Source organism: Tiliqua scincoides, chromosome 1, assembly GCF_035046505.1.
Source record: "Tiliqua scincoides isolate rTilSci1 chromosome 1, rTilSci1.hap2, whole genome shotgun sequence".
Classification (NCBI taxonomy): Eukaryota; Metazoa; Chordata; class Lepidosauria; order Squamata; family Scincidae; genus Tiliqua; species Tiliqua scincoides.
Genome location: NC_089821.1, coordinates 252,760,772 through 252,788,489, shown reverse-complemented (window position 1 = coordinate 252,788,489; position 27,718 = coordinate 252,760,772). Strand labels below are relative to the sequence as shown.

At 42.0% G+C, this 27,718-nt stretch overlaps 1 protein-coding gene across 1 annotated transcript in view; it reads right to left on the bottom strand.

Moving 5' to 3' along the window:
* Positions 1 to 16,019: 16,019 nt before the first annotated feature.
* Positions 16,020 to 27,718, bottom strand: part of GPATCH2 (G-patch domain containing 2) — a 146,429-nt gene continuing 134,730 nt past the window's right edge. Inside the window, exon 10 of the mRNA XM_066618931.1 lies at positions 16,020 to 18,700. Within this exon, the coding sequence (XP_066475028.1) occupies positions 18,531 to 18,700 (170 nt within the window). The 3' untranslated portion in view covers positions 16,020 to 18,530. The remainder of the gene's footprint in view (positions 18,701 to 27,718) is intronic.

Here is a 27,718-nt window from a genome sequence, read left to right as displayed (position 1 = left end):
CCCCAAGACTGTGAACCAGATGTTAAAAGATGTTAACAAGGCCAAGAACTGAGAAGGCTTGTCTGAAAAGAAATGTTTTCAGGGCTCACTGGAAAGTTTTAAGAGAGGGAGCAGTTCGTAAACCAAGGGGGCAGGAATTCCATAGTGTTGGTGCCACTACTGAGAAGGCCCTATTTCCTGCCCTGCCCCAAGTACCTCCCTGGGCAGTAGCACTTGTAAGTGGGACTTCTCTGATTACCTAAGGGGATGAGCCAGACCGTATGGAAGTAGGTGATCTCTAAGATACCCTGGTCCCGAGTTGTACAGGGCTTTAAAGATCATAATCCGCACCTTGAATTGGGTCCAGAAATGAATGGGCCAGTGCAGCCAGTGCAGCCGCTAGAGAAGCAACCTGACAGAGTTGAACCACCTACCTCCAGTAACTACACAGGCTGCCGCATTCTGCACTAATTGCAGTTTCCAAACCATCTTCAAGGGCAGCCGCACATAGAGCACATTACAATAATCGAAGCTTGATGTTACCGTGGCATGGATCACTGTGGCCAGGTCTGCACGATCCAAGTATGGCTGCAGCTGAAGCTGATCAAAGGCCCCCCTGGCCACAGCTGCCACCTGGGAATCCAGGAACAGCTGTGAGTCCAGGCGGAACCCCCAAGCTGCGGACCTGCTCCTCCAGGGGGAGCACAACCCCATTCAGTGCAGGATGATACTCCAGCACCTGCATTGAGGATTTCTAAACCAGGAGAACCTCTGTCTTATCCAGATTTGATTTCAGCTTGTTAGCCCTCATCCAGGTCTCAATCACCTCCAGACAGCACTCCAGGACTCCAAATGTTAACTTGGTAGTGGCACAACAAAGTATAAATATCCTGCATCACAAGAGCTCACCACCATTCAAAGCGTTATATTACTATACAATAAAGAGTCCCCTTGCTTTTTGTTCTCTAGTTATGTGTCAGTAAACAACCCTAAAACACAACTGTGTTTAAATACTTCCTGCATTTCCTAAACCCAGACTGATGCTTTAGAATTCACTCTGTGTGTTACACATTCTTCAACGCTGTGATCTGAAATGCACTGTTTGGACACAAGTTGAACCTATGAAATTGATAGGATTTACTCCAAAGAACATTTACTGAGAATGGGATGCAGATATCTCTTCAAATAGCTTTTGATTTAGGGATAATTTGGCTATTCATTGTAATTAGATGCTTGCCTTAGAATCAATGGGAATTAAAATTGATTTCGTGCTTTACTTAATTGGTACAACTCGTGTTTTGTTTTAGAGTCCATCTCTCTCCCCACCTTCATCATAGTGGAAATCCCTAGTTTGTGTTCCTGTTCAGGATTTTCTGCTGAGAGCCAAAGTGTTCATGAGCTGCTTGTTGCTTAAAAGTGCAGTCAATGGAGCACATAGCTGGGTTTGGTCATTTAATTATGCCTGTATTTGTTGGATAGTGCAAGTGTTACCCCCCAATCCTATTTGGGTTGCTGCATCACCAGAATGTGTATTCCAGCAGTGCAGTGCACTGTTTGGTCGCTGCAAAAGGCAGAGTGCCACAGAGCACAGACTGGATGGTGTCCCAAGTGGCAAGCAGCTGAGCACACACAATGGTGGCCACAATGGGAGCCCCAGAGCCAGTAAGTTGGTGCAAAAGTAACTGGCCTACCTCGAGGATAGGATTGGGCTATAGTTCGGGGATGGAATCAGTAGGAAAAAGTCTTTGCAGGGTCAACTTCTGATACTTATGGATTTTTGGGCAGACCTGACTCAATATTGTTTCCCAGTACAGGTGTGCACCACTTAACGATGGGGATATGTTCTCCAATCCGCTTTGTTATGCGATTTAGGTCATTAAGTGAACATTTGGTCCAATCTATTGCCTTTGTGGTGTCAACAGACACTCCCTTCGAGACACTAGCTGGCTGCACAGGCTACTGGAGATAGATTGCCTCTTCTTTGCATTAAGAGCCGCTCTGTTATGTAAACAGACGCGCTGCTGCAGGCTATGGGAGACACAATTGCCTCATTAAGAGCATCTTTATTGCGCTTTGACCACTGTCATAGATGAGATCTATCGTTAAGTGAATGGTTGTTAAGTGGCGCACGCCTGTATTCCAGCAAAATAATGGCCAACTGAGGTGTCAAAATGATCCCGGCAAATTTCAACATGTGTCATGAAATGAACATGATTACCATAGGTTGGACCTCAGTATCTGTGGGGTATCCATTCTCGGACCCCCCATGGATAACGAAAATCACGGATAACCAAATCTGCAATTTTAAATCCCTTAAACCCTTTGAAGGGGATTTCCCCTTCAAAGCCTGGGCTTCCCTGGGCCTCAGAATGCCTTAAAGGCATTTAAAAAAATCACTTCTGGTTTCCCTTTGAAGCATAGCTCCAGTCTCCTTCAGAGAGTTCAGGTGGGGCCCGAGTCTGGCTCAACACGGGTCTGGGGGATATAAAATCCGCAGATAAACAGGCTCCGCCTATAATTAGGGAACTTCTAGGGGGCAGACTTCCTCACACAGGAAGATATCCACACCTGGAAGGTAATCAGTGCATGGAGCTCCTTCCTCAACTGAAATAATTGTGAAGGCTCTTGCCAACCAGTGACACTCTGTGTGCATTGGAACCAAGGCTTCTTTGAGGCAACATCCCAAGTGCTGCCCCACATACCCAGCGCTGTGCCAGCCTCTGCTCCTCCCACTCTCCAATGTTCTAGCGCAGCACTCACCTCCTCTCCACATTTCCTCTTCCTCTCTTTTTTAATTCAAGGAGGAGGAGGAGGAGGAGGAGGCAAGTTGGTGGACAGAGATGGGCTCCTTCTGGCAATCTGCTGCCTGGAAGGGCCACTTCAGTTGGCATCATGAATGGGACAACCCTGAATGGAACAGTGCCTCCACAACTTAGGTGGACTAGATTGTATGATCCTAACAGCGCAGTACTGTGGTTATTCAGAAGCTGTATTGATTCCAGTAGATTGCAATTCTAGATCTGAAGCATGAAATGTTAGGAAACATCCTAATCTAACATTAATTATAATATCTGTTCTGATGGCATCATTTAAAAAAAAAAATCTACTTCCTGAAAGAAGTTCCATTTACACCAGCTGAGACTCTAGTTCACTAAAATGGCCACTGTGGACCAATTACTGTGATGCAAGAAACTGGAATATTTTCCTTCTCTTATTTTTTCGCTTCAAGAATCCTTTTTGTTTTTAAGCAGATAATTTTACTTAGTTTTACAGCAACCTAGATTTAGAGATAATTTCCTGTGAACTTGATATGATGAATCCTGTTTAAGTATGCTTAAGATCTCTCACTTAGAGTTAAGTGGCAGAAGAAAAGACAAAATTGTCTTTGCAGATGTTGAGAAGAAATTCATTGCAGGCAATCATCATTTAATATCCAGTGCTGACTTTTTGAACAAGTGCTTTCGCTAAATGATAAATCAAATGAGTTGGCACTAACAATAATCTCTTAGAGTATGAATGTGAATGAGAAAAGCACGAATATTAAAACAATAGAAACATTAACAGACAAAACCCAGCTATTAGGAAAAGAATGGCGTCGGGGAAAATTAGCTCTTTCTTTTAGTGCATCTTTTTTGCAACAATGCCTGAAGCGCACATATTCTTAGCAGGATGGGGACTTGTGTTCTTAATAAATGTGTGCTGTGCTCATGATTCCTTGACCCAATTCAGCAGCTGGGGCTGTGTGCGCTATGTCATTTTGCAATAACTGCACTCCTGCCAATTAGCCATTCAGGATTGGATTCAGTACATTCTTCCCTATTCCATTTCCCTCCTCAACACCTGACTGATGGGATTTCAGATTATTTCAAAACTGTAATGCATGTGTGGCTCTGGCTGTTCCTCATATATTCTGTTGGAGTGGGCCACAACCTGATTTTTGGTGGGTCACAGGCCCCACAACCAGGAAGCAGAAACCTAAAATGTTGCGCAAGCCAGAAGTTGTTTCTAGGCTCTTCCAGGTCTGGCTTGGTCAGCAAACAGCGGCCTCATTTTCACTTTTCTTTGTGCCACAGAGAGTCCTGTCCTTGCCCAACTCCACTTCAAGGTGAAGCACTGGAAATGGATTCAGATGTGATGAACAAGCTCAGCCAACAATATGTGAAGTCAGGGCATGTGCAGCCTCCGTCACTTTTGTATGCAGGATGTCCTTTTGATGAGGCAAACAAGTGCTGCCAGCCTGATATGGAAGCGACCGTGGAGCAGGTTTCCTGTGTTTGTTTATCACCCTCAGTCACAATGTACTAAATGAGAGTGCTGGAGAAGCAAACACAAGTGTGACTGTGCATTTCAACCGGTGTCCCTCCCTGCCTTAGTCACAAATTGTCACAATGCGGTTATTCCCTCTTTCCCTCTGATGTCTTACAGTCTTCGTGAAAGATTCCTGTGTGTATAATTCTGATGAATTGTAGGGCACGTATGTGCATTCGTGGTGGACTAATAATTATCCCTCTCCCTTCGAGCTGACAACTCCCTTCATTCTTGAATTTGTGTCTTGGTTTATATACTGGAGATTGAATATCTGATTATGGACATTACATTAATGTATCTCTGATTTATATCATCACCTTTTTTGTCTTGCTGTAGTGAGTACTGCAGAAACAGCCTTAATCTCCACAAAAAGACTTCTGAAGAACAACCGTCACTGTCCTTATTTTGTCAAATAATAATGATAATTATCTACTTTTCATTGGGCGGTTTGCCCGGAAATAGAACAGGATTCTGGACTGATACTTCCTGCCCAGTTGACTCTCTGCTTCTAATACAGCCTCATGTCATAAGAAAAGCCCTGCTGGATCAGGCCATTGGCCCATCTAGTCCAGCTTCCTGTATCTCAGAGTGGCCCACCAAGTGCTTCAGGGAGCACACAAGACAACAAGACACAGCCTGCATCCTGGTGCCCTCCCCTGCATCTGGCATTCTCAGGTAGCCTACTTCTAAAATCAAGAGCTTGCACATACCTAAAGGAATATTCTAGATCCAGCCTAATAAAGACAGCAAGTTGACATGGTTGTCCAAATCGGGAGGAGGGGCAAGGTTACCTTATTAGGTGCACATGGCTTAGGAGAAAAGATTAAAAATGATACCAGTCATTTATAATATTCACCTGCATCAACCTCAGGCTTATTATAACTGTAATCTAACCTGTAATACCTGACCTAAAACTGTAAATCTTTAAATGATTACATGGTCAGGGAAGTTCAGGCAGATATAATTTAATCAGTTCAGAGCAGATTTAGCTGTAGGCTGGTTGCTCAGGTTGCTGGCACCTAGTCATATTTATGACACATTTAAATAAGAATAGCCAAAAAATGAATCAGACTTGACGTTGATGCAGGTAAGCATTTAGCAACTGCCTAATTGTATTTATCTGTGACAGAATCACAATAGAACATCTTTATTAGATCTCGGTTCAGAAAGTAGAGACCTGTAGGAATGCAGATAAAATTCTGATTATGCTACATCAATTTTAAAGAATATGCATTTCTTTTAATCTGAGCTGCTCACTATTAAGCTAAGCATGCTGCAGAGTAGGCAGGCCAAGTGGATAGCCATTTTGCCCTCAGAGTGTGCCACTGCAGAGAGCGTGTATGTACATATCTTGATCCTGCCCTCCGGGCTCACAGGTCCCAAAAGGTGGTTTTTCTAATTACTTGATAGGACACTACAGTGGCCATTTTTTTTCCAGTGATGAGGAATAATGCTTCATCACAAGTATGTAACCTGGCGCTGAGGTATAAATCCTTGGAATATGTTTTTTCTACAAATAATTTTTAACCTACTGCTACTTTTGAAAACTGCTAGCCACGCTCAATATGTGGTGAGTGACTTCACTATTATTGATAACTTCAAGTAAAGATGACAGGTTCACCTCTGTATCACCCTCACTTATCTCAGAGAAATGAGATATAAAATATTTCATTTGCTTACACAAATAACAAACATGTTTTTTGTTCTTTCCCAGTCTTTAGCGCACCCTGGCTCCAAAAACTCAACTTCCAGAAAGGTGAGTTGAGGTTTAGCGTATACAGGTCATACCTCCTTTATCCACTGATTTGACTCACCACTGATACTGGAGTCCATCTTTAAATGCCTTGTAACAAGGGGAAAAAAAGCACCGAAATCCAATTTCCTAACTTCATGTTGTTAAACTGCCCTGGTTGCAAGCTTCTTGGGATTAAAGATAACTTTAAAGACCCACTTATGGGTTTCTGCTCCTCCATTGTTGCCCCAGAATGCATCGATATAGACGCTATACCGCATTCAGCCACTAGAATAATGGAATAATTTCATTCCATTAGATTCCATTGTTCACCCCATCTAGTGGCTGAATGCGGTATAGCGTCAATACTAATGCATTTTGGGGAGACAATAGAGGAGTAAGAAACCTGGATGTAAGTCTTTTTAATTGTGAGTGCGGAGTCTTTAAAGCTATTGCTCAGTTGATTTGGTATCCATTGATTTTTTTTAATACACTGAGGTTCCAGAACGGAACCCCTGTGGATAACGAGGCATGACCTGTACTACCATTTAGTGTGTACTCTCTCTCTCTCTCTCTCTCTCTCACACACACACACACACACAGAACACATCCAGTGAGTCCTAAACTCTTTTTGGCATAAGTAGCTCACGTATATCCATTGGTTGCCTACCCCTGCCCTAGAGTTTGCTGCCTGATTTGTAAATGCCAAGGGATGTGGCTATAATGGTGATTGGGCAACAGTGCTCTCCTGCAAGTAGCAGCTTGTTTAACCCTTGATGCACATAACCTAATCTGCCTTGTCAGTTTTGTGAGCCACCACCAACCCACTGGTAGGTCCGAGACCCACAGTTTGAGAATTGCTGTTTTGGTGGATTGTGCACTTTATTTGTCAGCAGCAGAAAAGACAGCTGCATATGTTGCATGATGAGCTCTTAGGGTTTTTTGTGACCCCTCTCTTAAAAACAACCTTTGACACTATCTGGAGTTTTCTTTCGTGTTTGTCATATATTTTTTCCAGAGTTTTAGCATCTGACTTGACTTTTCTGTTTAAAAGACTGAGCATTAAATCTGGTATGATGGAACCTGAATTTTTTAAAATCATCATCACCTCTGTTATTGGAGTTCTAATAACAGCAGCTCTGTCTGCATCCTGACTACCTTCGTGTGCACCACAAACCTTTGACTTCAAATGTGAGGCTGCGTCCCCCAATATGCACTTTTGGTGAGATTAACTAAATAATTCGAAGAGAGCATTTTTTTCTGGAAAAAATTGCTTTTTTATTTTTGGGGACTGGAATATGCAAACATGTGTTTTAAAGACCTTCCCTGTTGCAAATTTGCTAGTTATGAAAAAGAGTCAGGAAAAAAAATACTATTTGCTTTGGGTAATCGGATTCAACGGGATCTAATCCTATATCGTATTTACGGCTGTGCTAGCTATTCAAAATTAAAATGAACCTTTCATCCGTGTGTATCATAAATGGGCATTTATCAGGATTATATGATTTTGCAATCCATCTGAATATGTAACCAGAATTTGTTTTCTTTCCGTTTCACTATGTAATTACCATGCAACAATAACAAAAGTGACATGTTTGAAGAACAGATAAAATGCTGTAAATTGGCCAGTAATGGTGATATTTCCTCATCTTCTGAAAAACCCATTTATTCTCTCTCTCGACAAATCAAGGCATTGTCAGCCCGCACTCATCTTGTGGCCAGAGGGGCCCTACCAATTTCTAGATGTAAGTGAATACTGGAATGCAGATGAGGCCTACTAACTAAGGCTTTCAACTCAGGCAGCTGGTCTTAGCTTGCCTCAATTTCTAAATCATCCATAATGGGGCCAGGACCTCCGAAGCACTAAAAAGAGCGAGCTGACATGCTGGACAAACTGTTAATTTTTTTTCCTGAAGAAGCTGCTATATTGCACATCTGTCACTGCTGTGCAGACAATTACTCACAGAGTGGAAAAAATCTGCTGCTTGTTTCTAGTGTAGTTGTTAACCGACATAATGGCAAAATACAATGGTGTGGGAGAGGCATACAGTGGGTCTCCCTCCTCCCCCTTTTAAAATTCTCATCAGTTGTTTTCTCATTTTGAATGCTTCAATATTCTGGAACATTCTGCACATGTAAAAGCCCAGCTCTGATGCCATTAAAGGATATAGGCGCAAAGTGCATCCAGTGCTGGTTGACAGTGTGTGAGGTGATTGACCTCTGCTTTTCTCATGCCTCCGCTCAACATTCACGTTACACAAGCAGCACTTGGCTTTAAAATCATTCTGTAATTTTTGAAAGATACTTCTGTATGCAAAGCTTTGAGATTCTCATGGCCAGATGGCATTTTCTGTGAAATACATCTTTCATCAACAACCTCCATCTTAATCTGAAATAATTGTTGTCTATATTACATGAGATAATAACCATTTTAAAGAGTTGTGAAAAAAATAAACAGGGCAAAATTTAAAAAAAGGATCAGTTAGTCACTATAGAATCTGTTTGGGTAGTGTTTCCATCCCTGCAGATTTGTCCACAGGGAGAAAATGGAACTGGGCTTTGGCTTGCCGACTCCCTTTTTTCATCCCCCTCACCACAGGGAACACTGATGATGGAAGATTCTGTGGTCATTTGAATTTGAGTTATTCCCTGATGCTGGACAACAATCCCCCTTTCCAAAGCCTCCCTATCCACCACCCCTGCTGGATACAGTATGTACCTTTTTTGGCAAGGCTGCATTAATGGTATGGGGGGGGGGAGAAGGATGGGATTGGGCTCTTAAGCCTCAAGATTTCCATTGCTCAGATCCTGGGGAGAAGTTGGAATTGGACTACAACTGAATCTCCCATTCAGTTGTTCACTTTTCCCCACAGTGAAAGAGGTGGGGAAAACCAGAGGAACTAAGAGAGGAGACATGCAAAATTCAAGGCTTCCTCCCAGTCTCTCCCGGAAAATAATCCCAGAAGAAAATAATATCTAAGAGGCCTTGACACTCCTGTTAGGAAGGAGCTGGCATGGATCCTAGTTGTGGACCAGAGTAGATCAGTAGTCTAGGTAAGTATAAACATGCTCTGGGCCAGCCAAGGATAAGATTGGGCTCTCGATTATGAGAAAATGTGGTTCCAATTTTTGACAGTATAACAGAGTAGAACAGTGGTTCTCAAACTTTTAGCACTGGGACCCACTTTTTAGAATGAGAATCTGTCAGGACCCACCAGAAGCAACGTCATAACCAGAAGCGACATCATCAAGCAGTTTTAATAATCCTATGCTGCAACCCTATCCACACTTACCAGGAGTAAGTCCCATGTGCTATCATTGTTACAAGCATATACGTACATAGTAACCTGTTAAAAGTACAGATCTGTAACATTTCCCCAAATGCAGTCACATCCTATGGTAGTATCAAGTCAAATATATTAAAAATAAAATATTGAAATGAATGGGGACCCACCAGAAATTGGCTCCTGACCCACCCAGTGGGTCCCAATCCACGGTTTGAGAAACACTGAACATAGTACCTGGTAAATATAATGCCCAGGCATAAATTTTTCCTGTCAAACAATCCTGTTTTACTAAGCAGATCCAACTAGAAATATTTGCTAACTATTGAAATCCAGTTTCGGGTAACCAGATTCACTGCCTGTGTCTTTGTGATTAAGGGCCCAATCCTATCCAATTTTCCAGTGCTGGTGCAGCTGTGCCAATGGGTCATGCACTGCTTCCTGTTGTGGAGAGGCAGTCATGGAGGCCTCCTCAAGGAAAGGGAATGTTTGTTCTGTTGTCTTGGAGCTGCATCGTGGATGCACTGGTGCTGGAAAACTGGATAGGATTGGGTCCTAAGTCTCCTTGCTGCAGCCAAAAAAAGAAGCATCTTCCAGAGGGGCCACCGCACTAGTTTGTAACAGCAGAACTAACCAAGAATCTTGTGGCACTTTAAAGATGAACACAGTTTTGGTTGCATAACCTTTTGTTGGCTGCAGTCTACTTCATCAGATCCATGCATCTGATTAACCCATTTTTTCCCAGTCCACAAGTGTACACTTTGGATCCCTGTTGCGTATATGCAACATTGGGCAGAAATGGCTTTAAGTACACTGTGGTCTACAAAAGCTTATGTACAATACATTGGGTACTCTTTAGAGCAGAGGCAACACTAGGGTTTGTGTCACCTGGTGCGAGAGCTCATTGCATCACCCTTATGATGTACCTCCTCCCATACCAGACCATACAGAATAAATTACAATATCAGACGCACAGCCTAAATGCAGTGGCCTCACTGGTTGGTGTAACCCCCATTAACTTTATTTACTTATTTTAAAATATAACAGTACAACAGCCATTCAACAAATAAGCAACAAAAAACCAGTGGCCAACCTGATGACAAACAATTGAATAAGAGTTATAGTGCAGTATTAGCTCTGACACATGGAAATTAGAGCTGACTCATTAACACCTTATCGGCCCCCTGCTATGTCATAATAATACCTCACTGGCTCTTGGAATAATCAGTCTCATTGATCAATTTTGAAGGAAATTCACCTTTTGCTATATACCATACGTCAGCTGTGCTTTCCTTAGCTGGTTAGTTGGCTATAACTTTGGATATAATACAGATCTATCAACGGAATTTGTTTCATTGCTTTTTCATTAAATTACCCATTGAATGATATATAACACAATTGTGTCATTTGAAAATATCAAGATTTTCACAATTTTGGCCATTAGTCATATCACCCCCCCCCCAAGGTGTCACCCAGTGCGGTCTGCACCCCGCACATCCCTTCGTGATGCCTTTATGATGCATTTGCCACAAGACTCTCAAGACTGCAAAAGAAATACGTTTAAGAACGCAATCCTGAGATTGCACTGAGCTGGTGCAAGTCCATTGTGCCAGCCTAGGAGGGTTGGAAACGTGCTGTAAAGCACATTTGCGCCTCCTCCGAAGTCAGCCAGGCCGGTGGACAGAGGTCTGACGGCCCACGGAGGCCCAATGCAGCCTGTGTGGCAGCAGAATGTGGTAAGTCCGCATTCTGATCTCGTGGCTGATGTCGGCCAACTTGGGGGTCTGGGTGTGTTTGGAAGAGGCATGGGGGGGAGGGCTGGTGATGTGCAGGTGGTAGGAGAGCAGGGGTTGGGGCCAGGATTTGTAACCTGTGCCAGATTCCGACTCTGTTCCTGGGGAGCCCGGCTCAGCTCCGGGCTGCTCGGATCTGTGCCACCTCTTGAAGTGGCACAGATCCAAGTAGCCCCATTGCGGCTGCAGCGGCTCTCCCTGGGGCATGGGGAAGCGATTTCCCTTGCCCTGGGCTGAACAGCTTTCAGCCCCAAACTCATGCTGGATATGGGGCAGGCCTGCCAGCCTCCCTGTTCCATCGCAAGTTAGGATTGCGCTGTAATTTATTTAGACTTTTAGCTCTCCTCCCCATTGCTAAGACCCAGGGCAGATAACTGTATAGAGCAGCACTAGGCCTTTGTGCCAGATCTGGCGCCCGTGAAAATCCTTCTCCCATGTGAGTAGAGCTTACCATTCTGCAGGGGTGCCTGATATCTTCATTGCCAATCTCCCCCAAAGTTCATGCTACCCAGCCGTGTCTGCTTGGGAATCAAAAAGCAGACACTGCTGGGAGGCAGAATGTGGAAGTGGCTGGGAGGCACAAACTTTGGGGGAAATTGGCAACAAAAGTATCAGGCTCCCCTGCTGAAGGGTAAGCTCCATTCACACTGGGGACGGGCTTTCTGTTGAGTAGCAGTCTGCGGTTTGGAGACTGTTGGTATATAGAACAACAGAAGGAAGTCTCTTCTACTAATTGGACAAATGAATATGGTACTATTCTGGAGGAGGGCTGTTGTTTGCTGATGCACCATCAGTTTTGTGCTGCCTTTTCAGTTTGAGCCTGTCACAGCACTAATAAGAATCAGCCCAAATATTACATATTTCTGCTTAGTGAATGATGCTGCAAGCATGACGTTGTTCTAGGTGATTTTATTTACAATGCAGGATGTAGTTCATGATTATAGCCTCTTAGTAAGTTACTACATAACATTAGGGTGACACATTATAAACAGTTTAGTATTATGTGACTGTTCATTTGGGTAAGGGTTAAAAGTGGCGGTGGTGGAGGAAATAAACTGTAGCTGTAAACTGGAATGCACAAATTAAAATGCAACTGCAAGAGAGCACAAACATTTTTCTGAAAGAGTTGATGAGAAATCAGGTCTTACTATTCCACTGCAAATGCAACCAATGTCTGAATCAGCGAGATGATATATGCTGTCTGACAATTCAAAGACAAGAGACAAGTCTAATGTACAGATAAAACCAAAAGTGGCAATAGTAGATCATCACACTGACAGTTAATGGGACTGACTCACTGGAGAGAAATCAGGATCTACTTAAAATGTCAGGTGTGTAATGAGTGTGTGTTTAGGAAGAGACCACCAGAAGGAGCCTTCATGGTCCACTCGTCAGTTGAATATATATTACAGCAAATCTGTTAAATCAATTAGTATTTAATACCTAATCATTCACTTTTTTGAAAAAAGGGAACCATTCTTATCCCTAAGACAATTTGTGTTTCAAATATATATGCAGGAACATATAACCATATGCAGGAACAGTATGGTGTGTTCGCATAAGGTCACATGGTCACATGGAAGAACGATGTGGCACTGCAGTGGCAGAAGTCAGGCACCACTGGGCCATTCTAGTCCTTACCAAGATACCCAAAGGAATATTAACTTTCTGTTTGTAACCCTAAAGCCTTTTCTATATAATGTATTTTCACTCTGGTTTCATCTTGAGGATCTGTTTTGAGCCGCCAGGTCCGGTAAAATCCATCAGTTGTAAAATAAAGTTGACTATAGCCAAGAAGTGATAATATCTGGTTTTTCTTGCACCTGGGCCTCATCACCATTTGGTGGCAACTTTGAGGGATATTTAAAAACAAGAATCCACCAGATGTTACACACTTTCATCAGCACACCCCATGTCCGTGTTTCCACAGTTCTGTACTGTTTTGTTAATTTCACCCTGCTATAAACATGGATCTGATTCATTAGGCTGGTTATGATTCATTTGGATTTGACGCATGATTATCATATGGATTATCGAGATAATATATGTGGAGTTCTTTGAACACTTAGGAAAAACATTAGATAATGCTCTACATGGGTCTGCCTTTAAAAAGTGGCCAGCAACTTTATTTGCTGCAAAACACCAGGGTTAGAGAGTCAGCAGGGATGGGTCTTTTGGAGCATATTACTGATTATTCATTTTCAGGCTCAGTTGAAGGTGCTGGCTTACTTTTAAAGTCCCCAACTGTCTGGGATTTTGTTACCTTCCGGCTGAAACCAATCATAGAATTTATGGCAGTGGGACACTGTCCTGCTGCCATAAATCAGCTGCTGATGAAGCAGTGTGTCATTTTTGAGCTGCTACTGTTATGGCCAGCGGCCTGCTTGGGTGCAGGTGAGCTGTCACAGGGGGAGATTTGTGGGTGGGGAAGGGGAGTAGTGGAGCACATTGGGAGAAGAGGACATACACCATCAAGTTGGATGGTGTGTGTCTGAGGTGACTCATAGGCAGCCTGTAGAATTTTTAAATACTTTCCCCATTTGCCTTCAGGTTGCTCCCCACCCCCATTCAGTGTGTGCCGTTTTGGCGTGGCTGCATGCTACAATGTGGTAATAATAATAATAACAAACAACAACAACAACAACAACAGGTATTTATATACCGCCTTTCTTGGTCTTTATTCAAGACTTTATTCAAGGCGGTTTACATAGGCAGGCTTTATTAAATCCCTATTAAATAGGGATTTTTACAATTTCAAAGAAGGTTCTTTCTTTCAAGAATGACTACATTCAAGGTGTTTCATTCCGATCTGGCTTCACATTCTGGCCTCCATCCTCCCACGCTCAGAGCAGATGGAATTGCTCGGCTTCAGCTTGTCAGCTGCTCCAAGGTCGCACGGTGCCGGTGGCCTCGAACTGGCGACCTTGTGGATGTTATCTTCAGGCAGACGGAGGCTCTACCCTCTAGACCAGACCTCCTGGTGATGGATAGGACTGGGCTATTGGTTTGATATTCTTTTTTTTTATGTACATAACCATTTCCGGGATGCAGTTATATTCTTTTATACCTTGCCCACAGAATTTCTAGATCTGAACAGACACAGAATTGATAAGCTTACATTTATCTTGCAACACAGCAAAATCAGTTAAAAAGAAAAAAAAATGAATGAGAACATTTCAGGCCTCTTCTTATATTGGCTCCAGCCAACTTTCATGAAATGTCCATATGTGGTAATGGTATGCTTGTTAAAAATTACTAATGTACACAATTCTTCCAACAGTAGTCAGATCACAATCTAGGCACACATCTAAACAAGGATACTGTTTGAAATGAAAGGACACCAGAGCCCCGAATCACCAAATCTTTTCTTTAATTGTTGGCTGCACGCTTGAAACAATACTTTCAACATGGATGTCTAGTTCCTTTCTGCCAATTTTATTTCAATGGAAAAAAACTATCTTGAATTAAAAATAAAATGGAAAGACAAATGGTAGGAAGCATACACATATGAATAAGGATTCCCTACATCGGACAATACTTGAAAATGCTGTTTCTCATTAACTCACAAAAAAATGGGAGATACATTGCAAGGTACAAAAAAAACTCTCATGTTGATTATATACTGAATTCACACACTGTATTCTGTATACTGTACTGTACACATACTGTATACTGTACTGTATTGTACTATTATTTAAACTTCCCATGTATGTACAATACTCTGGCATTACTTGGATAAAAGATTCATCAAGTGTGTTAAATATAACCAGTTGATTTTCCATCATCCATCCTGTGCATACCAAGACTCAGGAGGTTCTAGATTTATTACTCCACCACTGAGAAAAATATCTGCTTAACTCATCTATCCACTAGCAGATCTTAACCATCAAAAGCCCTGCACTAATATTTTAACACAGGGCATAGCAGCTTTGAATTAAGGTAGGCCTTGTCTTGAAATAAATTAGTCTAAAATCTAAAATATACATCAGTTCAAAATATTTGGATTTTATTACTAGCTCTCTAAAATGCCTCCTTTCAAGTTCACAGCAAACTGTAGTCACTAGTTCTACTTACATAACATTACATTGCAAGAGGAACTGCAAGAAACTGGGAAAAAAGATGGGGTGGCAAAAGCAGGGCATTGTATCATGATGTAGGGACAATTTTGATAGCAGGATCACTATAGTAAATAAGACATAATTCAGTTTAGGTGTAATCTGACTGATCAGCTGTTTCCTTTACTTCAGTCTTATTCAGCTGTAGCCCATCCCTGCAGCCATCTGAGTGCAACCCGTCATATTTTTCAACCCCTGCATTGCCTCTCATGTTCTACTTCTGCATGTCCACTTTCATTCTTGACCTTTTGCTTTCTGTAAAGCATGACAGTTTTTGTGTGATGTGTGTTGGTTGGGTCTGAGCAGGGTGGTGTTTGGGGAAATGACTGCTGCTGCCACAACAGAAGAGAGCTGTGCTACCTCCCTATGCAGCTCCAAGAAGGAAAGGGCTATGAGAAGGGCCTTTCCCCAGAAAAATATTGCAGCTCCCTAAACACAGCCTTCCTCTTGGTTTTCCAATGGTACTTCTCCTGCCTGTTTTAGCCAAGTTGTTCAGATGGGCAGTCACCCAGAACTGCAAAATCGTGAGATATATGAGACAGGCGGGTCTATAGAGGCTTCTAGGTATCAGCTGTAGCTCCTCATTTACAATTGTTGGCTGTTCCTGAAGATGCTCTCTGTCTCAGGAGCAGGCTGGCAGTTGGCACAGGCAGCTACATGAGATGGGAGTGGAGGTCCAAAGCCCTGTGTGGTCCTTTGGGCATGCCCTATATTAATACCCAATTTTCTAAAGTGTGCTCAGTGTAGATTACAGGAAACTCACTAGAATTTGCCCCTAGCAGGCTTCCAATCCAATTTTTTTTTTTTTTTACAAAAATCATGTTTTTTAAAAAAAGATAGCAAGCTCAATGAGCAAGTGTGTTTATATGAGATATACATGATTAATGCACACTTAGGGATGTTGCTATTGTTTGGAAAGTTAACAACTCCATCTGAACATTATGTGGTGTTCTGTTGTCAGCCTGTTCACTTATAGTATGCATCTTTCATCACTGTTTAAATAACTGTTATTTTTTTCTTCTCTCAGGAATCGTTTTGCCAGAAAATTTACAGTAGTACCCAAGTGTGGCATAGTGTAGTGCTCTTATTAAGCTCTCCAACCATTTGGTATCCATAATGCAAATTGCATGGAGATCATATTTGCTCTTGCATCCCTTACATCTCCTTAGTTTTTAAAAAGGGTCAGGAAAACTGGGGGGGGGGGGATGCATTCCTTAACAAAGCAAGAATGCTTTCTCTCCTTCATGATTTGTCTCGAGGTTTAAAGAAAAAACCACTTTGGAAAACCTACTACAACACCATTTTTTAACTATAGTACCAGCAGAACTTGAAGGGCTGGCTGAAATTAGGGCATCAATAGTGCCATCATGAAAGACTGCCTGCCCCTCTATCAATTGCTTTCCTAGGTCTATCATCAGGATTTTCTGGACCTGGTAAAACATACAGCCGCAAATGCATTCACACACAGGCAACAACCCAAGCATACTGGTGTGACTTCTTGGCTACCTCACAAAGATTAACAATCTCGCACATACAGACTGCCAGGTAGGCATGGATCTCCTTGCAAATGTCCCTCATCCCATGCTTCCTATCTGTTGGCCTGTGATCTCCACTGCAAACATATAACCCTGCTCACAACCCCATAGCAGTACCAGCAAATAACTAGCAATTGCCCTGTCAACTCCTTAACAGCATCCTGACCTTGGGTAGTGGTTAGACATGCCTCCTGTTAAAGAACCCTATCCACAGAGGCATATAATTTAGGGAATACTACTATTTTCCCATGCTGCTTACCTGCAGCACCCTGGTGCTGGTTACAGCTTTGGGACCAGAAGATGCTTTTCATGTCTTCACTCTTCCTCTTCTTTTGGTTATGTATGCTGGCATCTGCTGTTCTATCAGTCCTCTCTTAGAAAAGCTGTGTTCTACTTGAAATGTGAACCTTTTTTCATATCTCCTCTTCTCTTTGCCCTCCTGCACATTGTGAATGTAACATTTCATAGGCTGCAGCTTCACTGTGAACTACACACAGAAGCAAATTCAGCCCATGAGATAGATGGACTCACTGAAATCAGTCCTTCATCCTTTGGTATAATATAACCACTTTTGTACATTTTAGCTGTCAGCACAAGGTAAGCAGAAATATTAAGTTGGAGGTTATTTGTTATTATCAGAACACTGTCTGATTTATTGTTTCAACTTGTTTTCTTTCAAGAACACATGCTTGGGAAGATGGTAAGTGCCCCAAAGCAGCTGCCAATTGTAAATTAAGAAATATTCCTCAAATTGGGACTCAAATTCACAGGCTCTGGTACTACTCTCCCATTTTAAATTAACTGAGCTAACCATGGGTCAATCCATGTTCACAGTGCTTAGGAAAAAGATGGCAATATAATTTGTTTACAGTCTTTGCTTTTAAAAGAATATCATCTAAAATTCAAACACCAAATGAAACTATAGTATTTATGCAAGAGAAAATGATGGAGTTACATGCAGCAACTGTTGGAAAAAAAATCTGCCATTTGCCATGTATTTCTCATGCAAAGTTGCATGCTGAGAAGCAAGAGACAGGTAGATTTGTTCATTTGCAATATTGCATATCACAGGAAATACCAAATGAAACTTTGGCCTGAAATGGAGCCAAGGTGGTGTAGGTTGATGAAGGTGGAGTAGGTTGAATGGAAAAGAATGGCAACAACTCTGGAAGCCACTGAGACTGGGCTGGTGTCTTCTAAGAAGATGAGAGCTATCTTTTTAACTGTACTTCCCATGTTTTAAGCAGCAATACATTTGGCATTTACTGCAAATGGGATTTATGAAGGGTTCCCAAACAAGCCCCCTTGGAATGGATGGGTGATGTACAGCAGAGCACTGGCTGAACTGAAGCCTAACCATTAAAAACAGTAATAACGCAGCTTTTCATGGGTTAATTCTCCGTGATAATTAAAACCAACAAAAATGGCCTTTTATACAAAAGAGCTGGAAAAAGTTACTTTGAGTGCAACTGCAGTGTTGGCAAGGCATTAACTGGGGAAAGGATAGTTGCAGGAATTTTTGACAATATAAACAGCTAAGACCTCAGAAAATTAAAAAAGTACAATTAAAATGTTAGCACCATTACAGAGTTAGGATTCAGACACTGAGACTGCCTAATGGCTGGCGCTTGCAGTTGTAATAGAAAAGATTGAAGCCTCTGCCTTCAAAAGTTACAGTAAGAATCACTGGATATTTTGACGACAGCTGAAGACAGTCTTTTCAGTTATTTCCATGTTAAGACTGATAGTCTTGATGGCTGAACAGCTGCTGGAGTGCCTGTTGGTCAGCTGAATCCAAGTCCAAGTCCCTTTGGCCTCTGGATTGCTCGGATTGGTTCGGCGATGCCTTTGCCGTCTGGTCCAAGACCTGTGCCAGGTGTCCAACCCATGTTTTGGAGCATCCTGTTGCCAATGTTGCTCTCTGAGATTGGTTGAGCATTTTCCCCTACGAACCCTGAGATTAAAACAACAACAACACAGCATTAATCAGCACAGCCTTATGCAGAAGAGCAGGATAATCTTTAAAGCCTTAAACCTTCTTATTCTCCTTATTTATCTAATAGATTGCTAGAACAGGATGTCTTTGTACACGCTGAACTCAGGGTTGCATACTGATTTGAGAATGTTATAGGCTAATTTCCCTTATTTCAAAGGGAAAAAATGATATAAAGTCTTCATATGACATATGGCACATGGGTAGAACATTAATTAAAACATTCTAACCTGACTTAATGAGTTCAAGAACAATAAAAAAAACAGAGAGAGAGAGAGGAACCCGAATACATTAACTTACATGGAAATATTGGTCAAATCTCTCAAACCATACCTTGAACACACAAACGTCATAAACAAACAAACAAATAAATAAGGCAAGAAAGAACATATTGAATTCCCACTGTAACAAACCCAACATTCCATACGGCAATCCAGTTGAATCTGACATTTATGGGTGATTCAGTTGATTATTTTTGTTCACAGTAGCTGTGGGAAAAGCCTAGCCCATGCTGTGTACCTGCTTCTTAGCTTACACCAAGATGATTGGACACAGATGCCACAAGTTGCAGAATCCTATCTTTAGTATCACCTTTAACCCATTTCCGCCCAGCCCACCGGTGTACACATTTGATTCCTGTTGCAGGGAGGCCCGCAGAGGGGGCTGTGAGTCCCCTGCACCCTGCTGAAGGTCAGTGCTAACCCCCACCTATATAAAGAAGCCCCTAGGTTGCATAAGTGTCGTGATTGCTACAGTGCTATTGCTGCCCCCCCTCAAAGACTTACTAGGTTCCCAACTTCCCTGAAGGAGTCTGGGAACTACTGATCTAGATCTTCTCAGTAGAAAATAAGAAATGAGAGGCATCTCCCATCCACCAGGCATTAAGCATGTCAAAATGAAACAACACCACGTGGGACAGATCCCATAAGCCTCCTCTTCCCCAGAAAGAATGTTGACATTGATGACATAGGCAGTGATACCCTTTTCCTGAGATATCTCCTCAGAAGCTGTCCTCAGAAAACTGACAAAATGCTCTGTAGGGAAATCTCACACATCCAGAGTAGTTGCTGGTTGTTGTGCAAAAGCTTCCAAAGCAAAAATGCCACCAGGTTTGCATGCTATACCTTTCTGATTTTTGTTGTTTTCAGTTACCCTTTCACAATACTCCCAAACTGCCATTTGAACCCGGTGTAATTTAAAGAGCACTTTGGAAATTTTATGAGGTGAAAATGCAGGAAAAATTAGTCTGGATCAAAAGTCTTTCTTGGCAGACCTCCTGAGTTAGCTCTAGTAAGGCGGATAGAGAAGTCATCACCGACCGAGATAAGCTTTCTACATTCTCATCTCATAAAATTACGCACGCGTGTGTGTGTGTGGGGAGGGGGCAAAATCCTCCTCAACACCTGCAGGAAGAAATAGGTATTGAAGGGACTTTTGGAAATGGGGAAAGCTCACTGTGGTAGAAGCATCTGTATGTTTTTCTCTTTTATTCTAGCAAAGTTATAGTGTCTGCTCTGAACTAACTGAAAATGGGATAGAAATCACACTCTCATACATACTAACTTAAAGTGGCAGCTTTCTTATATTTAGCAGGATGATAGCAACTGACCGTTACTAATCTCATCAAAGTATCCCCCCAGTTGGTGACTCCCTGTGTTTCTTTCTATATTACCCTGTTTCCCCAAAAATAAGACCTAGTTGTGATCAGGGCCGGGATGGGGGGGCGGACGGGGTCCTCGGGCGGGGGTGGGTGGACAACGTGACCAGGAACGCTACAGTCCCGTGCGTGCCACCTAGAAAGCGCCTGCTGTGCTACCTTGGGCAGAGGACACTGAGGAGGAGCTGAGGTGGGAAGCAGCAAGTGAGGCAATGCTGCCTACCTGGCTCTGAGGCTCTCCACACTTTCCAGGGAGTAAGTCCCATTAACTATAAAGGGACTGACTTCTGAGTAGACAGGAAGGCAGGCAGGCAGGCATCCTCCTGGGTGCTGAGGGGACACCCTCTCCACACTTTCCAGGGAGTAAGTCCCATTAACTATAAAGGGACTGACTTCTGAGTAGGCAGGCAGGCAGGCATCCTCCTGGGCGCTGAGGGGACACCCTCTCCACACCTTCCAGGGAGTAAGTCCCATTAACTATAAAGGAACTGACTTCTGAAAAAAATAAGACCTACCCTGAAAATAAAACCTAGTGTGTTTTTTTGAACCAAAAAAATATAAGACAGTGTCTTATTTTCAGGGAAACACGGTATGACCCCTTCTGGGATACAAACACAATAATCTTTTCATCCCTTTCTGTATGCGTTTTTCTTTGTTTCTGGTTGAAAAGTGATATATAAACATTCAAAACAATACTAAATAGTAATAATCTCTGTAATGACAACCATATTGGTCTACAATAGCAAAAACAATGAGTCTTCAAGACTAACAGTAATAATTAAAGATTAGTAATGACAATATATACAATAAACTAGCAAAGTTAAAATAAGAGCCTAGAGAAGCTAATTATTGTGTTAACAGAAACTATCTCATATAGGGGATTACAGACAGAACAGAACAACTTGTACTCTACAATGTACAACTTCATTGTACAAAGTGATGTTCCTATTTTTGATACCATACCCTCAATACAATGTATGCAATTTTCTCTGATTGACAGGTACTTTGGAAGAGTTTTGTTTTTAGTTGTTGCTTAAAGTACTTTATTATAGAATATCATGAATTTTTCTCCTCACAATAGGATATAATTATCAGAGTTTGAAACCTGTGAATTTTATTCTGCCCATCACCTATAAATATACAAGAAGAAGCTCCGTTGCCTTTATGTTCCTGCCAGTTATCAAATGCAGGATTTCGATGCTGATTGGCACCATTTCGATTCAAACATAGGCCCAGCCATGAAGCAATCCGGGTGCCTTGACCAGCAGCCATCCTTCCAACATAACCTTCCTTACAGGACGTTTGTAAAGACAAACCGTATATGTTAGAATTATACATGCTTCTAGCTACCATGGTGCAAAAGGCTAGAGGAAGAAAATAGTAAATATTTTTAATCATGATGGTGACTTTCAAGATAAAAAAGATAATGCATCACATTCATAAACATTTTATAGAAACAATAAAATTTTTTATAGAAACTCTTTCTCCTCACAACTATTTTTAAAACATGCATGAGAATACATAAAAATTTACCTTGGCTGAGCTGTATTCAGTGTTGGGAACCTGAGTTAGGTGACTTGAACTCAGGTCATGAAAATGCGTGATTTTGGGTGACTCTGTCACTTGTGAGTCACATGCATGGAAGACTGAAAAAGACTTGAGTCAGGAACCCCCTGATGTCTTCATGCATGCTGACTCGAGTCTGCCTGTGCCTGGGGTGCTTGTTTACTGTTTCCTCAGTGTGGAAAACCTTGTGGGGCAAGCACTCTGATCAGTGAGCAGCACTGGGGCAAGCACTCTGATTAGTTCCAGCCGGGATGCAGGGAAGGGTTAATGTGAGCAGGAGGTGGGAGGTCTCTTTTCCCATCTTTGATAGGAAGGAATGGATGATCATTGGACAAACTATGGGCATTCAGATATTTTTATTGGCTGAGGGAGAGCAGGAGGAGGAACCTAAGGGGTTTCTTGCCTTACAATTGGCTGCAAAAGCTGAGCGAGGCAGGAGGAACTCTTTTGCCTGATTCTGCTTTCCAACCTTATATCTTCTTGGCTGTGATGTTACTTGGGGGAGCAACCCTCACCGAATGACTGGCTAAAGTGGGACTACTTCTGAGTAGGGCTGCCAAGGATCAGGTTGTCCTGGTAGGCCTCCCAGATGCTGCAGGTGACCCTCCACCCTCTTTCCACTTCTGTCCTGGCTGTCACTCACAGTCCCTCCCACCCCTTCTACCCTGTTTACAGATAGGTGGGACAGCAGGGGAGTGAATAAAGAGAACTCCAGCACACACACACTCCCCGGCAGCAGCCCTGTTTTCTTCTACAGCTGGCTTTTTAAAGGGGTGGGGCGACTCAAGTACATTAGAGTCACTAAAGGGTGACTTGGTGAATCAGAAAGTTCCCCCGTTATGACTCTTTGTTGAGTTGAGTTGCAGGGGATGATGACTTGGCAACTCAAGAAGCCCCGTTGGGTTTCCCAACACTGGCTGTATCTGTAGTTCAAAACACGTTTACACTAGACCTGTGGTTCTCAAACTCTCAAGGAGTTTGAGGACTGCAGTAAGTCCTTGCAAAGGAGCAGGGAAGGCAGTGGGAGTAGGGAGAAGGCAGCGATGCGATCCCCAGGATCACACTGCTAAGAGGCGTGCAGGGACTGGCATTTACTTACCAATCCCTGCTGCAGCCTCCCGGGGGTGTGGGTAGCCCTAAGCAAGTGTCCACAGGGCTCCTTGGTCTCTAGAAAGTGAAAGTGGAGCGACTGAGCCCCACCTCTGCAAAACCGGAAGGCTTTTTGAAGGCTGAGGAACCCTGCAGAGGGTTGCGGAGGGCTCCCTGCACCCCCAGGATCCTGTTGCAGGGACTGGTGACGGGATCCTGGGGATCGCATCGCTGCCTCTCCCCTGCCCCAGCCCCTTAAGGGGGCAGAGGGCCAGGGCCCTCAGGCTGAGGTGTCACGACACCCTAGTTTGAGAAGTCCTGCACTAGACCAAAGTCACTGCTCACTCTACTGAAATGGGATGGAAACTGCTATCCCAATTGCAGTTCTACCCTACTTTTCTTAAGGCACAATCGTAAGGTGCCTGTGCACTGATGGAGTGTGTGCTCATCCTGATAATGACTTAATAAGAACATAAGAAGAGCCCTGCTGGATCAGGTCAAAGACCTATCTAGTCAAGTTTCCTGCATCTCACAATGGCTCACTAGGTGTCTCAGGGAGCACACAACAAGATATCCTGTTGCCACCCCCTTACATCTGGCATTCAGAGATAGCCTACTTCTCATTGGTTGCAACCTGTGATGGACTTTTTATCCATAAATCTGTTCAATCCCCTTTTAAAGGCATCTACACCAGATGCCACACTACATCCTGTGGCAAGGAGTTCCACAGATCAATTACACGCTGGGTAAAGAAATATTTTCTTCCTAAAATGATTTTGCAAATGGTAGAAATTTAATTTGGTTTATTCTGCACAATGAATTCTATTTGATGCAGCAATTAGCATAATTTATTTCATGAGGTTCTTTTCTGCCCCCTAAGACTGATGAGGAAAAAAAAAAATCAAATGCAAGAGTTCTCAGTGCTCATTAGCTGCAAGGTGAGGAACAGAAATATTTTACTAATTGCAAAATTGTCTAAAACAACTTCTTCACCTTGGAACATCATAGCAATAAATCTTTACTTAAAGTAAGGTTTTTGCTTTCCACCAGGGTGTCTTAGAGCAGAGCATTCTAGCACATTGGTCTCAGAAAGGACTGTTGTGATAAACAAAAACTGTTGCCCTTTAGAAGAAATGCAGGTATGCGAACTGCCTGTGAAGGGCAGAGAGAACTTCTAGCTGTTCCAGAGGAAGAACTTTGTGACAATCAGAAAGAGTTAATAATGTTTGCACATAATCTGCTGGCATTTCAGTGGCACATGGGTTCTTTGGCCTTTTACAGCCTGCAAAATTTGATCACAACCAAACAAACAGTACTTGATTAGACAAGTAAGTGGCCAGCTCACTGGAGTGCTCATTACAACACACTTCATGGATGAGTAGAATCCACTGGCAAAGTAAAGTGGAAAAATTCCTGTGACTTCACCAGCCGATTGCAGCAAGCCGAAATATATAGTCTTGCAATTTTACCAATGCATACTATCACAATTTCTTGGGATAATCCTTACATATGCAAATATTTTGGAGACTTAATACAAATCCCATAAAAGCGAAAGGCAATAAAGTTTGCGTATTGTAAATCAAGGCATTCCTTAAAAAAACAAAAAGAGAGAGAAAACAAATCCTTCAATTAAAATTTTATTTCAAAATAATATTTATGATGTCATTAAAGGTAGATTTCTATGAAAATTAAGGAATGTAATTTTTCTCAACAGCTGTTGAAACAGGTACATTCTGGTTAAACAGAGCACTAGCATTCAGTGCCATACCCTTGATTTTACAGGGATTGCCATGAATTAATTTAATTCCATCTGTAAGCTAAAAATCAGATCAGAGGTCTAATGCTGCTGCAGGCTTCACATCTGTTTAATCATTTTGGGATACAACAGCTTGCTGAAGTTCAGGTTTTACATTTGCTTAATATTTAAGAAACCGCTTTATACTATGATTTGAGAATTTCAGTAAGAGACACATACACACTCAAACTCTGAAAGTGTCTACACCTTTTAACTCGAAATGCATTCTTTTAAAAAATAAAGCAAAAACTACTCAAGTGTTATATAATGTTTTAAAACCCTAAAATTGCATTCCAGCTCAATACAGAACTGGTAGCAATCTAAACTTACATTTTTGATTGTGTGATAACTGGCCATGCACAGCTGGACTATATTCCTTCATTTTCATGCCCATAAGAAAATGTATCTGCAATTTATTTTACCTGTCATAAGTATTGCTTTCCCCTTAATAGGAGATTAACACTATCATTGTAAGTATATTTACTTGCTAGGAAAGGGAAAGCATGAGAACTTAAGGTTTGGATATGTGATCAGGATTCTCTGGCCATAGAATAAAAGCTACACTACCAAAATTAACAGTCATGTTGATCAAAAATGCTATAGGCTTAAAATGCCTTGAAACAACAAACAACAAACATTTTTTGGATGACACACATTCTGAGCTATGGGGTCTTTTAGAAGTATTCTCAGATGTCTTCATTAGTTGCTTAGATGCAGCAAACTTTTTACATGTTTGACTTCTGTGATCTATTCTATGAGCTGTTATCTGATTAAATATATCGCAGACACCTGCCTGTAAGTCAATGTCACAGATAAGTCAAAAATCATGGAATTTTCCATGATCCTCGGATAAGTTGGGGGTTAAACTTACAAGGGCATCTGACTTTAGTTTTGTCTGATTTTACCCGAGGCCAGATCCTGAAAAATAACACAGGCCTACAAAATTGAGGGTCAGAAAAGTTTTTCACAAACTTGATCATGGTTTGATATGAATTTGGGGTGCTGATTCCAAAAATGGCTTTTTTGGCATTTTGCCCTATCATGTCTAGTTTTGGAGATATAATATATACTATATCTCCAAAACTAGATGTGATAGGGCAAAACGGATGCCATTTGGCACCCCAAATATACCCAGGAATTGGTGTAACGTTTAAGGAAGCAAAATGTGTGTTGACCTGTGTAACCCACCAGTAACTGTTACCTAAGAACTGTATAGCCTCTCATTTATTATATATATAGTAAAAGATCATAAGGTACATTTTTATTCATTAACTTTTTTAAATTCTGGTCTTCACAACCTTTTTGCAATCATTATCAGAGTAAGTGCACTGTAAACAACATACCAGTAAAACCATTAATCACATCCTTCTTTAAGGTGCCTGCTGTGTTAAGCCAGCTGCTCTACATATAACAATTGCACACATAACTGGGAGAGTGCAATTCAATTCACAGCAGAGACAAGCAACAAGGACAAACAGGAAGGGAGATGATGGGCTTATCGGAGTTGTAGACTTTGTGAAGAATACAGTGTAGCACTTCCATAGTAGCAACCCTCACACAGACTACAAATCACAGAAGCGCCTTCACTTCTCTTTCTGTCTGGAGAAGAAACTAAAATGGCTGCCTCTGAATACTGTAATTATTAGTAAGTAAAATTACTCCTTTTTTTCTCTATCTCCCTGTGTCCTGCTTCTCAGCCCAGTCCCACCCAGCACTTCACAAGATAGCTGCTAAGCTTGCCATAAGCTGCTGCCTCAGCCACAGAATTGACCTGTGTATAAGTCGACCCTGGTTTTCAAGGTCAAATTTCAGGCATTTTTTTTTTCAACTTATACACGGATATATATGGTATTTTGGGTCATATCCCACTTTCCAGTGCCAATGCAGCCATGTCAACAGGGTGTGCGCTGCATCCTGAGGAAGTGGGCGAGTCATGGAGGCTTCCTCAAGGTAAGGGAATGTTTGTTCCCTTATGTCGGGGCTGCATTGGAGTTGCATTGGTGCTGGAAAGTTGGTTAGGATTGGGCTGAGAGTCAATTACCAGTATGAGTTTTATACATCCCATTAATTAAATACATCTGAAAACATTTACATAGGAATAAAAGAATGATTTTGAATTTTCAGAAGGTTCTGCTTTTGAATGATGCATGTGTCAGGGTAGGTGTGATATCAGAAAAGCATTCCCCTCAGTGTGAGAGAGGAGACATTACTCTTTCTAATACGGTGCATCCCAACTGCAATATTTGTATGCACTTATGTAATTAATTGTATGCACTTATGTAATTAATGCTTCAAAATGCATTGCCTGGTTAATCTGAGACACTCTTTAGCCAATCAAAAGGCTACAAATGAATACATCTATTTGTGCAACTAGACACTACACCCTAGATTTTTAGATTTTCATCACCACCTCTAAACCCAAGATAGGAAAGAATTCTAAAATAATCCAGGAAATACCTTGCTAGTCAAGTAGAAAAACTGGTTAATTTACACTTGAGGCACACCAGTGAGGACTGCTGACTTTTCTCCAAGTTTCAGGTAAAACTTGTGGACAAACAGAAGGATGGGATGTGGACAAAAGGCAGAATATGTACAAAACTCCATAGTCTTCAATTTATAAGTAATATTATATGAAAATTTCAGAAAACACTGAAGGAATTCAATTAAATAATTCTGAATCAACAACTGTCAAATATTTCTTAGGGCGCAATCCTAACCCCTTATGTCAGTGCTTTCCTGCACTGGCATAGTAGTACCAATGCGACACGTGCTGTGTCCTGCAGTTGGGTGTCACTCACGGAGGCCTCCTCAAAGTAAGGGAATGTTTGTTCCCTTACCTCAGAGCTGCGTTGCCCGTATGTCAGTGCTAAAA